The sequence below is a fragment of the Capricornis sumatraensis genome, chromosome 20 (assembly GCF_032405125.1).
Source record: "Capricornis sumatraensis isolate serow.1 chromosome 20, serow.2, whole genome shotgun sequence".
In the NCBI taxonomy this organism is placed as follows: domain Eukaryota; kingdom Metazoa; phylum Chordata; class Mammalia; order Artiodactyla; family Bovidae; genus Capricornis; species Capricornis sumatraensis.
Window position 1 is genome coordinate 10,340,890 of NC_091088.1, and position 16,226 is coordinate 10,357,115.

At 43.5% G+C, this 16,226-nt stretch overlaps 1 protein-coding gene across 1 annotated transcript in view; it reads right to left on the reverse strand.

Annotated features, from left to right (window-relative positions):
* The window catches only part of ADAMTS18 (ADAM metallopeptidase with thrombospondin type 1 motif 18), a 150,745-nt gene that overhangs the window by 20,157 nt on the left and 114,362 nt on the right, over window positions 1-16,226 (reverse strand). Inside the window, exon 17 of the mRNA XM_068992935.1 lies at window positions 2,102-2,243. Coding sequence (XP_068849036.1) covers window positions 2,102-2,243 — 142 coding nt within the window. The remainder of the gene's footprint in view (window positions 1-2,101; window positions 2,244-16,226) is intronic.

Sequence of the window (16,226 nt, forward strand, 5' to 3'; positions counted from 1 at the left end):
ACAGTCACGGGTGAATTAATTGTGGAAACTCTAAGATTCTGCATTTTCATGAAGCAACTTTTACTTCCATAAAACTGTGGTGCATACATAAATGGAAACTTGCACTCACCAACCATGTATTCATCCCTGTTTATACGACTCCGTTTTTTATTTCTGATGGTTCACCCTGGCTTTCAGTGTTCATTTTAGGACCTCTCATCGGAGGTGTACAGTTTTCTGTGAGTAACTGTATTTGACAGCTCCCCAGATAGGAAGCCTGCCTCCTCTTTTAATTGTTTTTATTCACATGGACTTTTCCTTAAAATGCAATCTGAGCAACAATGAAAAGTTACTCCTGCTAGAATGATTAGGTTGAAGCGGGTTTATATTCAGGAAAAGGAAAAGGAAAGTGAAGTCGCTCAGTCGTGTCCAACTCTTTGCAACCCTATGGACTGTAACCTACCAGGCTCCTCTGTCCAAGGGATTTTCCAGGCAAGAGCACTGGAGTGGGTTGCCATTTCCTTCTGCATTATGTTCAGGAGGAACTGATCAAAACATCAGGACTCTCTACAGTTGAGAGTTTGCTTCTGGAGAATGTATTCATTTGGACCCCTCTTATGCCTCAGACACACCATGGTCTATGAGTCACATGAAGGGGTTGCTAATTCAAGGCAAGCCAGAATCCCACAATGCATTTGTCCAACGTCATCCCTTTGATTGTATTTATTCCCTGTAAGTGGAAAATGGACTCTCTCTCCTTTCCAAGGAAGTCTGCATTCCCTGGACACCAAAAAATTACTGAAAATGATCTTAAAGGCCATTCAATGTATGAACAACTGATTACACTCAAACACTACATGAAAAAGAGCATAAACATGGCTATAGCAGGGTTTCTGTTCCTTAAAAAAAGATCAAATGATTTGTGTGGCGTGTGTCTGAGTATGTAAAACACATGCATTTTTTACGTTTGCTTGAGAAAAAGAATAGAATGATATAGACCAAAGTATTAACGTTGGCTACTGCTGATTAAAGGATTGTGGGAGATTATTTTCTTCTTTATAGCATATTGCTTTTAAAATGTGTATTAATGAAAATATATTCCTGTTTATTAAGAATTATTAAAATATTAATCATTTATATGTTAAATATATGTATATAATATGCATATTAAATATATATTTATAAATATATCAAATATAGTTAAGTTATTCTATCTTTTAGAAAAAGAAGTAATCCTCCTGCTTTGTTAGCTAGCATGGGCAGCCAAAGCCCAGGCCTCAGAGACATAAGGATTTCTTTGTTTTCTCTATTTCTGCTGTCCCTGGTCCCAAGACGCCCTGTTTCTCCCAGTGGGAAGGACACCGTAGAAAGCCCTGCTGTCCCCGGGCACTCTGAGCATGAGGAAGTGAGAGACCAACCTTCACGCGTTGGTTCCATGCCATGGACTTACTTACAGACTTTCAGCCTTCTTCCCAAAGGGGCAAGTGTGACAAAGAGTGACTTACCAACAAATATGTGATATTCTTAGGTCTAAATAAAATGTCTCCCTTCTACTCACTGAGGGGGTGGCTGTGACTCTTCCTTCCTTACACGGGTTATTTCTCAGATTGACTCCACTTGCCTGCAGAGTTTCTGCTGACATCACCCCTGGGGGACAGACTACACCTCCTCCGTGTGTTAGCTCGCTGCCTTAAGCCCTCCTGGCCTGTGTTTTCACTGCCTATCGCCTACCTTCTCTAACTCCCCCTGAAAAGTTGACAACAACACAAAAGCCAGGACAGAAAGAAAGAAAACTGTTGGCGGACATAGCAACCCATCACTCCTCATATTTAGAACAAAGGGACACGTGTTTTATATTTTCCCCCCTGGAAGTTTCAGATGCATCACTTTCGAGTCCTGGCTGTAGTTGACTTGAGATTTGCTTGAGTTGGTTCCTTTCTATTAATACATAGAAAAATCCCCAAAGAGTACAAATAATATTTGATTTTTTTCCCTCTAAATAGTGACAGTTCTCATAAAGATAGTTCTTTTGTCGCTTATTTCAACCAGACAACTGAGAGAGGTGTGGAGTGGAAGAACCTGTTTTAAGAGAAGACGTGGAAGACAGTATTGGGAAACCTACCTCCCCCACAGGAGACAGAGCAATCTGTCTGCACTGTGCTCCAGGCGTAGCTGTGTCTTTCTGAGGCTGGCAGAGTTCCATTCGTGACCTTGGGAAGTGCATACTTCCAAGCTATTCCTGGGTTTTTGCCTTGCATGAGAATCTGCACAGTATAAGATACAAATCAGAGATCAAGACGCAGGTCAGACCCTGGAATTCCAGACACCTCACTGAACATTTTAAAACTATTTATACAACATTTTGGAATCAAGATTGCTGGGAGAAATATCAATAACGTCAGATATGCAGATGACACCATCCTTAGGGCAGAAAACGAAGAAGAACTAAAGAGCCTCTTGATAAAAGTTAGAGAGGAGAGTGAAAAAGTTGGCTTAAAACTCAACAGTCAGAAAACCAAGATCATGACATCTGGTCCCATCACTTCATGGCAAATAGATGGGGAAACAATGGAAACAGTGACAGACTTTATTTTCTTGGGCTCCAAAATCACTGCAGATGGTGACTGCAGCCATGAAATTAAAAGATGCTTGCTCCTTGGAAGAAAAGCTATGACCAACCTAGATAGCATATTAAAAAGCAGAGACATTACTTTGCCAACAAAGGTCTGTCTAGTCAAAGCTATGGTTTTTCCAGTAGTCATGTATGGATGTGAGAGTTGGACAATAAAGAAAGCTGAACGCTGAAGAATTGATGCTTTTGAACTGTGGTGTTGACAAAGACTCTTGAGAGTCTCTTGGACTGTAAGGAGATCCAACCAGTCCATCCTATGGGAAATCAGTCCTGAATAGTCATTGGAAGGACTGATGCTGAAACTCCAATACTTTGACCACCTGATGCAAAGAACTGACTCACTGGAAAAGACCCTGATGCTGGGAAAGATTGAAGGTGGGAGGAGAAGGGGACAGCAGAGGATGAGATGGCTGGATGGCATCACCGACTTGATGGACATGAGTTTGAGTGAGCTCTGGGAGTTGGTGATCGACAGGGAGGCCTGGCGTGCTGCAGTCCATGGGGTCACAGAGTTGGACATGATTAAGAGACTGAACTGCACGACATTTTGATCTCAGAGCTGGTTCATGTCATTGTTCCGAAGTACACTTTATGTTGACTGGAAGCCTGCCCATGCCACTTTAAAATGTGCAGCTCCAGAGAGTCAGAGCTGCGATGTGGAAGGCTAGTAGGGGACGGCACATTTGCTATAAGCCCATGACCCTCAATCCTGGGTAAAACCAGTTAAGAAAGCAGGAAAATAGATCTTTACATTATGTTGAGGGAGGCCAAGCTATAAAGTTTACCCTTCACATGAAACGTGAAAGCCTAGCATGGTTCTCACACACACTGGTGCCCACAAATAATGAAAGAGTTTTTCGTTCAGTCACATCTGACTCTCTGCGACCCCGTGGACCATAAGCCGGCCAGGCTCCTCTGTCCATGGGGTTTTCCAGGCAAGAATACTAGAGTGGGTAACCAACCCTTTCTCCAGGGTATCTTCCTGGCCCAGGGGTCAAACCTGGGTTTCCTGCACTGCGGGCAGATGATCATCTGAGCCACCAGGAGCTGAAACTCACTCTACATATATAAGTTTTTATGATTGATTCTGGCCCACAACTTATAACCTGTCTCCAGGATGCCAGCAGGTGTTAGGCACAAAAGAAGCACACATAAAACCTTAGAATAAACACCCCCCTTAGAATCACCTATCACCAACTCCAGAACCCAGGCAGATGTCCGATAGGACTTCCAAAGAGAATTTGCCCAAGCGTATATGTCTGTTAACTGTACTAGGATGAGCAGATAGGACAGAAAGAAACACGATCAGAAGTAGGGGTTGGTACTGGAATGGATTTGACCTCAAAGGGGCAAGGACCTGGGACAAATCTGACCCTAACAGGTGTGGCCACCAAAAGAGCCATCATTTACAGGCACTTTGCGGATGTCAGACACTCTGTTGGGCTTTTGCGCTGCATTATCTCAAGAGTCCTCTAACAACTCTGCCGCTGCTGCTAAGTTGCTTCAGTCGTGTCCGACTCTGTGCAAACCCATAGACGGCAGCCCTCCAGGCTCCCTCATCCCTGGGATTCTCCAGGCAAGAACACTGGAGTGGGTTGCCATTTCCTTCTCCAGTGCATGAAAGTGAAAAGTGAAAGTGAAGTCTCTCAGTCATGTCCGACTCTTAGTGACCCCATGGACTGCAGCCTACCAGGCTCCTCCGTCCATGGAATTTTCCAGGCAAGAGTACTAGAGTGGGGTGCCATTGCCTTCTCCAACTCTAGAATGTAGCTAATTTTTCACAGGAAAAAAAAAAAATCCTGAGAAGAAAGAAGTTGTGCAAGATCACACAGGTGACTGGTAAATGAGTTTAAAATAGAACTTAGACACTCCAACAAAATGTGCCTAAAGACGGCAAGATATCACCTTGTTTTGTATTCACTTTTCATTGAAGTATAGTTGAGTTACAATGTGGTATTCATCTCAGATGCACAGCAAAGTGACTTAGCCATACACACACAATACACACACACACATATCTATCTATAACTTTCTCTCTCTGTGTGTGTGTGTGTGTGTGTATTCTTTTTCAGATTCTTTTCCATTACAGGTTATTATAAGATACTGAATACAGTTTCTGGTGCCATAAGTAGGTCCTTGTTGTTTATTCATTTTATATATAGCAGTGTGTATCTATTAATCCCAAACTCCCAACTTATCCCTCGCCCCTTTCCCCTTTGGTAACCATACATTTGTTCTCTGTGTCTGGAGATCACTTTCTTTTTGGTGTGGGCAAACACACTATTGGCCTCCTTTGCTGATCCTCTCTTTTCCTAACTATGTCTCTTTTTTCCTTCACATTCAAAGCATGGGTAAAAATAGCTGGTTCTCTCCCATCCCATGAGTCTTGCGGAAAATCTGTTACCACCAGAGCTGGGCATTCATGCCCCCAAAGCAGATTTCCAGTTAAAAATAGGAACCCCTGGCTCTATCTCTGTCTGGTGGGATCCCACCTCAATTAAAGCTGGGTGGGTGGCAGCGGTTCAAGGACCTCCATTGTGCCAGACCACTCCTTGGGCTGCTACGAAACGGCTTCCACTTTACTATCAGCTTAAATGTCTCCAGAAGTATCACGGCTTACTCTGAAGATTCCATGGTGCAGTCATCCTTTGTCAGCCAACAAAACAAAGTCTTGGTGCCTCCCAGAAAAAAACCAAGCTGTTAATAGATGGGTCTTTGTTTCCCCCACCCCCATCCAAAGCAGAAAACAAACAAAACAGAACAGGAAGAACCATTACAGTGGACAAATGCCAAAGTCTCACTAGTCACCAAGGAAAACCTTCTCAGAATCAAGGTCAGCAGGTGTCAGGCATAAAAGCACACGTAAAACCTTAGAATAAATACCCAACTCACAGCCACCTATTACTAACTCCAGAATCCAGTACAGTGGAGTTGCATCACACATGCATCTCAGACAGACATTTCAAGTCCATGTGCTCCAGGTAAAGAAATCCGCTCACTTATCTCCACTTTCTAGGACCACCCATTCCCCGCCGCATTCAAACTGGTTCCTGGCTTCCACTCCCATAGGGGAAAGGGATCCCCAATAGAAATGCAAAATGTATTGTTATTACAGTTTTACAGCCAACGGCCTATAGGACATACAGTTTATATTTTGTCGGTTGGACATGTTAATGTATTCACTGAACGCACAAAGGAATATGACTCTCAACTTAAAAAAAAAAATCAGGGACTTCCCTGGTGGTCCAGTGGTTAAGAATCTGCCTTGCAATACAAGGAACCCAGGTTCGTTCCTGGTTGGGGAACTAAAATCCCACATGCCTTGGATGGAGCAACTCGGTCCTGGCGCTACAGCTACTAAAGCCAGCACATCACAACTAGAGTGAAAGGTCCTGGGTGCCACAACCAAGACCCGAGGCAGCCAACTAACTAAATACGTATTTCAAAAAAAAAAACAAATCCAGGGGCTCACAGCACCATTATAATGTCTGTGCATCTGGAAGGTCGGGCTTCCCAGGCGTAGTGGTAAAGAATCGGCCTGCCAAGCAGGAGACTCAGGTTCCCTCTCTTATTTGGGAAGATCCTCCCCTAGAGAAGGAAATGGCAATCCACTCCATCCCATGGGCAGAAGAGCCTGGTGGGCTACAGTCCATAGGGTTGCAAAGAGTCAGACACGACTGAGCGACTAAACAACAATAATCTGGAAGGTCACAGGAGAATTGTGTGTGTAATCACATAGGCTAAAAGACAGTATTCGTATAAACCAGCAGAAAGCTGAGTGTAGAATTTAACAGCTCATAAAGGCTTCTTAAAGTAATTATTTAAACAAATAAATGCCAAGATTAAATACATAAAAGATGAGTATTTGCCAATCACATTATTTGCTTCTCAATGATAATTAAAGCATTCTCTGCCCTTTTCTTTATCCTGTATGAGCAAGAAAGTAACCAAGAATGAAATACACAGCAGTCATCTCATCTTTTACCATCTTATGCCTGTTCTAGCCAGTCCTTTAGAAACAGACTGTCTGTCTGGCTAAAACAATCTCTGCGAGTCTGTCCTTCACCCCATTCTAAAAAAAGACTAGACTTTGTTTTTAAAAAGTCAATTCCACCCTCAGGAATGGCTACATAATTCGTGGGGGGGGGGGGGCAGGGAGTGTGCCCAGGGCAAAATGGAAATGAAAGGCCCCTTGTTTAAAAAAGTGATTAAGGATTTCAAGTTGGTGACAACAGAGCATTAAACCAATCACAGGGCCCTTCTGAGCCCAAGGTCCCCGGTGACTCTGCGGGGTCCACATCCACAAAGCCACCTCAGCCCAACCTTAAGGCCGACGTTTTGTCACCTGCATCAGTTTAAGACACAATTAAAAAGGTTCCAAGTTCTAAATGGCCCTGTGGTCTAATGCTGGCTTTGACCACTCTTCTCAGAGGGAGAATGAATTTGGCAGGTCTGTCTACACCTGAGTGACGATGACCACCACCTCGACCACAGACAGCCTGTCCCACCCGAAGCTCTGGAGCAAGGGGACCTCGGGATGACGTGCGAGAACCACACAGCCCAGATTCTAGGTGCCTCTGAAACAACACGTCATCTGGAAATGCTCATCCCTGTCACTGACATCTATTTTAGAATATTTTCAGCAGTCCTGTCAAGCGCTGTCAGTAACCTTCTTCGGCACTAGTGGAGAACACGGAGACCCCCCGGGTCCTGCGGATGCCACTCCCCAACACTGCTGCCCCCCACCACTGGCGGCATCACAGCACACCATCCCAACATGGCCCAGAGAACCGTGTGGCCCGGCTGTGACGTGCACACATTCGGAAAGATCACCAGGAATTCAGTCTACTTAACTGGACTCAGGCCAGAGAATTTTCCAGCCAACTGGCATTGAGTCTCTTAATTTATAGCTGGCAAGCAACCTCCTTAAATGCTTCCAGGTCCACAGTAGAACTGTTTAATGTCTACCTTGAACACACAAACCACCTGACTTCAGACACAACACTCCAGCAGCTCTGACCACAGGGTGCGGAGTGATAAAATTTACAGCTTAAGCTGGAAAACCACAGATGAGGCTGGACTCGACCAGTTCCCCTCTGAAGGAGGGCATGCAGGTTCTGCTTGGGATGCACACGGGTTAAAATAAAGGAGACACTGAGTAATCTTTGGTAAATAGCTTGCTTTCACTCCCACTTTTATTTTTTAATATGCAAACTATAAAATGCCTTCAAACAGCTTCATCTTTGTTTCATCATTGAAGACCTATGTTTTTCTTTTAAAGAAGTTATCCTAATCCTATGAAATTAAAAGATGCTTGCTCCTTGGAAGAAAAGCTGTGACAAACCTAGACAGCATATTAAAAAGCAGAGACACCACTTTGCTGACAAAGGTCCATCTAGTCAAAGCTATGGTTTTTCCAGTAGTCATGTATGGATGTGAGAGTCGGACCATAAAGAAGGCTGAGCACCAAAGAATTGATGCTTTCAAACCATGGTGCTGGAGAAGACTCTTGAGAGTCCCCTGGACTGCAAGGAGATCCAACCAGTCAATTCTAAAGGAAATCAATCCTGAATATTCATTGGAAGGACCGATGCTGAAGCTGAAGCTCCATTACTTTGGCCACCTGATAGAAAGAGCCGACTCACTGGAAAAGACCCCCATGCTGGGAAAGATCGAGGGCAGGAGGAGAAGGGGACAACAGAGGTTGAGATGGTTGGATGGCATCACGGACTTGACGGACATGAGTTTGAGAAAACTCCAAGAGATAGTGAAACTCTTGGTGTGCTACAGTCCATGGGGTCACAAAGAGTTGGACATGACTTAGTGACTGAACAACAAACCCTCCCGTGGAAACTAAAGAGTTATAGTTAGGTTCTAAAGACCAGCTTTTTATTTAGTGCAGGCTTGGAAGCTTATTTCTCATCTTCAATAAGGTAATAATGTACCTGATAGCTTTAAAAAATAATAATAGCCATACTTATGGTGTTTATGCCAGGCAAAGCATTGTACAGCATTATCTCTTTTACAATTAATAATGACACCATAAGGAAGGCACAGTGCTATTAATACCCTAGTCTTGTAGATGAACACAGCTAGAAAGTAGAAACCAGAGAAGGCAATGGCAACCCACTCCAGTACTCTTCCCGTGGATGGAGGAGCCTGGTAGGCTGCAGTCCACGGGGTCACTAAAGGTCACTGAAGTGACTTATTAGCAGCAGCAGTAAGTAGCAACATGGGGAACTCAAGTTTCTGATACTGCATGACTCGCAAACTTGACCTCTTAACTCTCAAGACACTGCACCTCCAGCTCTGAAATGTCCTGTCTAGGATTCTAATTTAAAATTCTCAAGACTGGAGGAACACTGAAAAGATATTGTCACTGGGATCCAATAACATGCTGTAACACATACATTGTACTATCGGGTTCCAATCTGAAAATGTCGCTTCTTGAACATGCTAATATCTGAGTTAAGGATTTGTGATTTTTAATATCCTCAATCCATTTCCCCATTCATTTACAGAAATGTTTGTTTTAAATACCATTTCAACAGCTGAAATTCAACCGACTTTACAGATCGACCCCTTCTGATAAAGGATGGATTTCACAGTACGTTACATGTTGCCTAAGTCAGAGGAGGAATCGTTTTTGTGGTGTGAGTTCATGATTCTGTATGATCCTGTGAGTTTCTGGGAAGCCTCGTGATGTGAAAAATCAGCCAGTTGCCCCCAGCTTCTTGTTTGCTTCAAAGCCTGAAGAACACGAGCAGGCATCATCTCTGGGATTAGGTGTGAGTGAGTCAGATTTGACAGGACGGAGCACCACAAAGACCCCGACCGGGGCCTTGGAAGTCCATCTACGAGGCGGCTTCAAAGGTGTGGGCTGACACACTGAACCTCGACTCATCCACATTCCTGGGAGTTTAGGGGAGATAAAGAGTGCGCTCCAACCTGTCCCAGAAGTATTTGCTGTGAATTACCTGGAGGCCCACACTTCAAACAGTGAACGGCAACCCGGGGAGAAGTGATGCGGCATCTGGGGAGCACGTCTGGCTCGTCCTCCGGAGCCTGGGGTTCCCCGTCATCTGGCCTCTATTACTCCTCCACCGCTTCTCGGCCTCTCTCGTGAGCCGTGTCTTCACTCCGTCCCTGCTCCTTGGCTAATCTCTCTCCCCGACACTGATTCTATCCCGAGGCACATCTTTGCTCATCTCGGCTCCTGCCCCGTGGGGGAAGGGGTGCAGACAGCAGGGTCATGAGGAAGGAGCTGGATGAGAAGGGACGTCCCTGGCCATGACGCTCCCACACTGTCAACTCGGTGATCAACGTGTCCGTCCACCTGGTCTCCCCCCAACCGACCCATCATCGCCTTTGGCCAAAGAGTGGAGGAAGTTGTTTATGGTAGTAATTTTCTTGAGATGTCTTTTTCTGCCTTGAAACTGGCCTGTGGTTAACCTATTTCTCACTTGCTGTCGTTACAAACGCTGCTGTAGGGGTCAGCGGCACTCTCCCTCGGTACATGATTAATTGGGAATGGGCTTTCAAAGAGTTAAACACTCCCTTCTGGCCTCTTAACAGACAGGGGAATAAAAAACCCTTAAGGTGAAGGAGAGCTTTTATTTTTAAGACTTTTTTTTCCAAAAAAAAAAAAAAAAAAAAGGAGTGCTGTAAAAATACAGATGATCATATTTCAGTCTTAGGCTAGCAACCCGTGTTATCATGTCAGCCTAAATCACTGTTTATCAGACGGGGATGAAGTTACTTTATAATGAAACACTCATGATGAATTTCCTCACCTACCCTCCAACTTCACGACAGTTTGATGGAGAATATGACTCATTCGTTGTTGTGTGTGCTTGTGTGTGACTGCGTGTGCGAGAGAAACACAGACGGAGAAACAGAATAAAGCAGAGGAAGAAGAGATGGGAGAGGCAGCTGGGAGGGAAGAGGGGGGCAGAGGGGGCGCAGGGGCAGGGTTGGGGGAGAGAGCTAGCATGCAACAGCTAACGAAACAGCTGATCTTCAGTCACTTCTACAGAGCGTTATCATCTCTAAGTAGACACCTTCATTAATCATGAAAAATAGAGAATTTTTGTTTTAATTCTCATTGCCAAGGCCCTTTAAAATTATATACTAAATGGGCCTTATGCATTGTACTTAAACAAAGGACAAAATTACCGACTTTATGTTACCTATATCTCAATCTCGAAGTGGAAAAACATTAAGTTTTCAGCCATACTCCAAATGCCCAGCACATATATATAATATATATACATACATACATATACACAAATATATATACACACACATACATACATATATATATAATTTGTGTACATATGTATATATGGGCTTCCCTAGTGGCTCAGATGGTAAAGAATCTGCCTGCAATGCAGGAGATCTGGGTTCAATCCCTGAGTCAAGAAGATCCCCTGGAGAAGGGAATGGCAACCCACTCCACTATTCTTGCCTGGAGAATCCCATGGACAGAGGACCCTGGTGGGCTACAAGTCTGAGGGGTTGCAAAGAGTCAGACATGACTGAGCAACTAACACTTTCACTTTTCACGTATATATGTATGTATACACACACACACACTTCAGATTAAATGATTATTTTTCAACAAAGGGAGGTGTCAATTTCAACTCTGAACTTTGGTTTTCATATTTATACCATGTCAGAAATGGTAAGGACCTAACAGAAGCAGAAGATATTAAGAAAAGGTGGCAAGAATATACAGAACTATGCAAAAAAAGATCTTCATGACCCAGATAATCACATGGTGTTATCACTCACCTAGAGCCAGACATCCTGGAATGCGAAGTCAAGTGGGCCTTAGGAAGCATCACTATAAACAAAGCTACTGGAGGTGATGGAATTCCAGTTGAGCTGTTTCGAATCCTAAAAGATGATGCTGTGAAAGTGCTGCACTCAATATGCCAGCAAATTTGGAAAACTCAGCAGTGGCCACAGGACTGGAAAAGGTCAGTTTTCATTCCAATCCCAAAGAAAGGCAATGCCAAAGAATGCTCAAACTACTGCACAGTTGCACTCATCTCACATGCTAGTACAGTAATGCTCAAAATTCTCCAAGCCAGGCTTCAACAGGATGTGAATGGAGAACTCCAGATGTTCAAGCTGGTTTTAGAAAAGGCAGAGGAGCCAGAGATCAAATTGCCAACATCTGTTGGATCATCGAAAAAGCAAGAGACTCTGTGGATCACAACAAATTGTGGAAAATTCTTAAAGAAATGGGAATAGCAGACCACCTGACGTGCCTCCTGAGAAACCTATTTGCAGGTCAGGAAGCAACAGTTAGAACTGGACATGAACAACAGACTGGTTTCAAATTGAGAAAGGAGTACGCCAAGGCTGTATGTTGTCACCCTGCTTATTTAACTTATATGCAGAGTACATCATGAGAAATGCTGGGCTGGAAGAAGCACAAGCTGGAATCAAGATTACTGGGAGAAACATCAATAACCTCAGATACGCAGATGAAACCACCCTTATGGCAGAAAGCAAAGAAGGACTAAAGAGCCTCTTCATGAAAGTGAAATAAGAGAGTGAAAAAGTTGGCTTAAAACTCAGCATTCAGAAACTAAGATCATGGCATCTGCTCCCATCACTTCATGGGAAATAGATGGGGAAACAGTGGAAACAGTGTCAGACTTTATTTTTCTGGGCTCCAAAATCACTGCAGATGATGACTGCAGCCATGAAATTAAAAGACGCTTGCTCCTTGGAAGAAAAGTTATGACCAGTCTAGACAGCATATTAGAAAGCAGAAACATTACTTTGCCAACAAAAGTCCGTCTAGTCAAAGCTATGGTTTTCCCAGTAGTCATGTGTGGATGTGAGAGTTGGACTATAAAGAAAGCTGAGCACTGAAGAATTGATGCTTTTGAACTGTGGTGTTGGAGAAGACTCTTGAGAGTCCCTTGGAGTACAAGGAGATCCAACCAGTCCATGCTAAAGGAAATCAGTCCTGAATATTCATTGGAAGGACTGATGCTGAAACTGAAACTCCAATACTTTGGCCACCTGATGTGAAGAACTGACTCACTGGAAAAAACCCTGATGCTGGGAAAGATTGAAGGTGGGAGAAGAAGGGGACGACAGAGGATGAGATAGTTAGATGGCATCATTGAGTCAATGGACATGTGTTTGAGTAAACTCTGGGAGTTTGTGAAGGACAGGGAGGCCTGGTGCGTTGCAGTCCATGGGGTTGCAGAGAGTGGGACACGACTGAGCAACTGAACTGAGCCACTTCAAAATTTAATTCCTTATACAAGACACACACACAGAGAATTTAGCTATGTGGGGTGCACAAGTAACAATGATCCAGTTTTCCTTGTGTTCTCAAACCTAGTCAAAAAAATAGGGTAGGTCCATATATAAGATACTGAAAACTACTGAAATATAAGCTGACTTTTCTGTGTTTGAGATGACTAATGAGTGCACTAGTTCAATAAGAAATTCCTTAGACTCTATGCCAGACCCATGCTGTGGGGGAAAAGTGGACATACAGAAAGGCATGGAAATTATCTAGTTTATAATAGCTGTGTCTGTAGTGATCTCAGAAAGTGTGCAGTTGCCAAATCAATATTGATTTCTTTCTGATCTGGGGTGTGCATGTGTATGGGTTGTTTTCCCCTGGCTGAGGCAGAAATAGGATACAGGATCATGAAAATGAACTCCGTTTCTCCAAGTCATTTACATGTAATACATGTATATTTGTACTTTGAAATAAAAATTTGATTGATGGACTTAAATACAACTCAGACAATCATATAAATCCTTAATTGTCCTTAGGAATTTCCTCTTGGCCACCAAGGAAATCAAGAAGGCCAGCACAGTCTAAACTGACGTCCACCTGTTGCAAACGGTGGACCCTGTGGGATCTGGGTTCCAAGGAGAATGAAGATTCTTTCCAAGAGACCATCTGAAAACGGGGCAGGCACGTGATTCAATGATAAAAGTGAAAGTCTGTTTTCCATTTAAACTGAGCTTCCCTATGAAGGCATTCCATAAAGTTCTCACATATAAAGATAACCAGAAGCAGAGGACACTTCTATTTGATGTCAGGCCATGCACTTATTTCTTGGGGTTCACTGACAGCAGTCAGTCTTTCTCAGGACTATATTACTCCTGCTGTGTACCAGGAAACACCCAGAAATAAGTGAAAAGATCTAGTTAATCCCCTACCCTGGAAGGGCAAGTTGCTGTTCCCTCAGATCAAGGTGAGTCAACTGTGAGCTAACTGGTCAGCAAGTTTTTATGTGTAAATTATTCACTTTGGGAAAGGCAAGCCTTTTAGAAAGCAGATTGATTCCTCAAATGCAACTGAGGAGATCAAATTTCAATACTTTGAATGCCTTTCACTGTACTTAACTTTTAATGGTACAGTTCTAAGACTAGTCCTAAAAGATGAGGAAATCCAGTGGTTTTTAAAATGTGTACCGCAGAAGCATTTCAGAGAACTTCAGATTATGATGGTTGTTTGGGACAGAAATAGGGAGGAGAGGCTGGCCCTGTCACTCTTGACTTGGGTCAGAGAAAGTCACCTGTCACTTGATTTATTTGCTGTCTCCATGGATGGTTTTTCAACTTGGAAAGAAGATTCTACTCTTTAAATGAATGAATGAATTTTCTCATCAGATGTCATTCATTAACTTTTTTTTTTTTTTTTGAGTGCCTGAGCTGGAATCAAGATTGCTGGGAGAAATATCAATAACCTCAGATATGCAGATGACACCACCCTGATGGCAGAAAGAGAAGAGGAACTAAAAAGCCTCTTGATGAAAGTGAAAGAGGAGAGTGAAAAGTTGGCTTAAAACTCAACATTCAGAAAACGAAGATCATGGCACCCAGCCCCATCACTTCATGGGAAATAGATGGGGAAACAGTGGAAACAGTGTCAGACTTTATTTTTTTGAGCTCCAAAATCACTGCAGATGGTGATTGCAGCCATGAAATTAAAAGATGCTTACTCCTTGGAAGAAAAGTTATGATCAACCTAGACAGCATATTGAAAAGCAGAGACATTACTTTGCCAACAAAGGTCTGTCTAGTCAAGGCTACGATTTTTCCAATAGTCATGTATGGATGTGAGAGTTGGACTGTGAAGAAGGCTGAGCACCGGAGAATTGATGCTTTTGAACTGTGGTGTTGGAGAAGACTCTTGAGAGTCCCTTGGACTGCAAGGAGATCCAACCAGTCCATTCTGAAGGAGATCAGCCCTGGGATTTCAGCTAAAGCTGAAACTCTGGTCTACTTTGGCCACCTCATGCGAAGAGTTGACTCATTGGAGAAGACTTTGATGCTGGGAGGGATTGGGGCAGGAGGAGAAGGGGATGACCGAGGATGAGATGGCTGGATGGCATCACTGACTTGATGGACGTGAGTCTGGGTGAACTCCGGGAGTTGGTGATGGACAGGGAGCCCTGGCGTGCTGCGATTCATGGGGTCGCAAAGAGTCGGATATGACTGAGCGACTGAACTGACTGATGTTCTAGATACTAAGCTGACTATGGAAGCTACAAAGATCTCTCAGCAATAGAGGGTTTCAGGTGCTTAGAAGTGCTTCAGGATAGTGCTACAGGACAGAGCAGAGGATATTAGTTTAGCCTGGGCAAATTATTTCCCAAAGTATCATAAACTATCATCAGACAGCTTAAGTGCCTCATGCAGAGTGACACAGTAGTATCAGAGGGACCTGTATCACCAACAGTTTAAAGAGGTGCTTCCTGTTCAAACTCACGTTGCTTCAAAAAGAATGGGACTCACATACCAAAACTCACTCTTTACATTCCTTAAAGACCTGCAGCTATAAGGATTCGGCGACATGTTCAGTTCAGTTCAGTCGCTCGGTTGTGTCCAACTCTTTGCAGCCCCATGGACTGCAGCATGCCAGGCCTCCCTGTCCATCACCAACTCCCGGAGTTTACTCAAAGTCATGTCCATTGGGTCCGTGATGCTATCCAACCATCTCATCGTCTGTCGTCCCTTTCTCCTCCTGCCTTCAATTTTCCCAGCATCAGGGTCTTTTCAAATGAGTCAGCTCTTCGCATCATGTGGCCAAAGTATTGGAGTGTCAGCTTCAGCATGAGTCCTTCCAATGAATATTCAGGACTGATTTCCTTTAGGATGGACTAGTTGGATCTCCTTGTTGTCCAAGGGACTCTCAAGAGTCTTTGTCAACACCACAGTTCAAAAGCATCAATTCTTCAGTGCTCAGCTTGCTTTTTGGTCCAACTCTCACATCCACAAATGACCACTGGAAAAACCATAGCTTTGACTAGACATGATTTATGTCTTAAACATTTATGTATCTCCAATGTCTATATAGGGCTGGGCAGTGAATGGGCACTCAACAGAAAGTTTGGTGTTTTTGTTTGTTTTTTTTTTTAAGTCAGACACTGAGAGGAAATAAGCAGAGGAATATTGCTTTAAAGGTAGCTACCTAAATCAATACATGCCAAGGTAGCTGAAGATAGGAGTTAGCTAAGATATTGAGAGGATCTGATTAACATAAATGAATGAGATATAAAGAGGGACCTTATCCTTACACTGTCACACACCCTTCTGCTGAGTTTTACACTATAGTAAGAGCTTA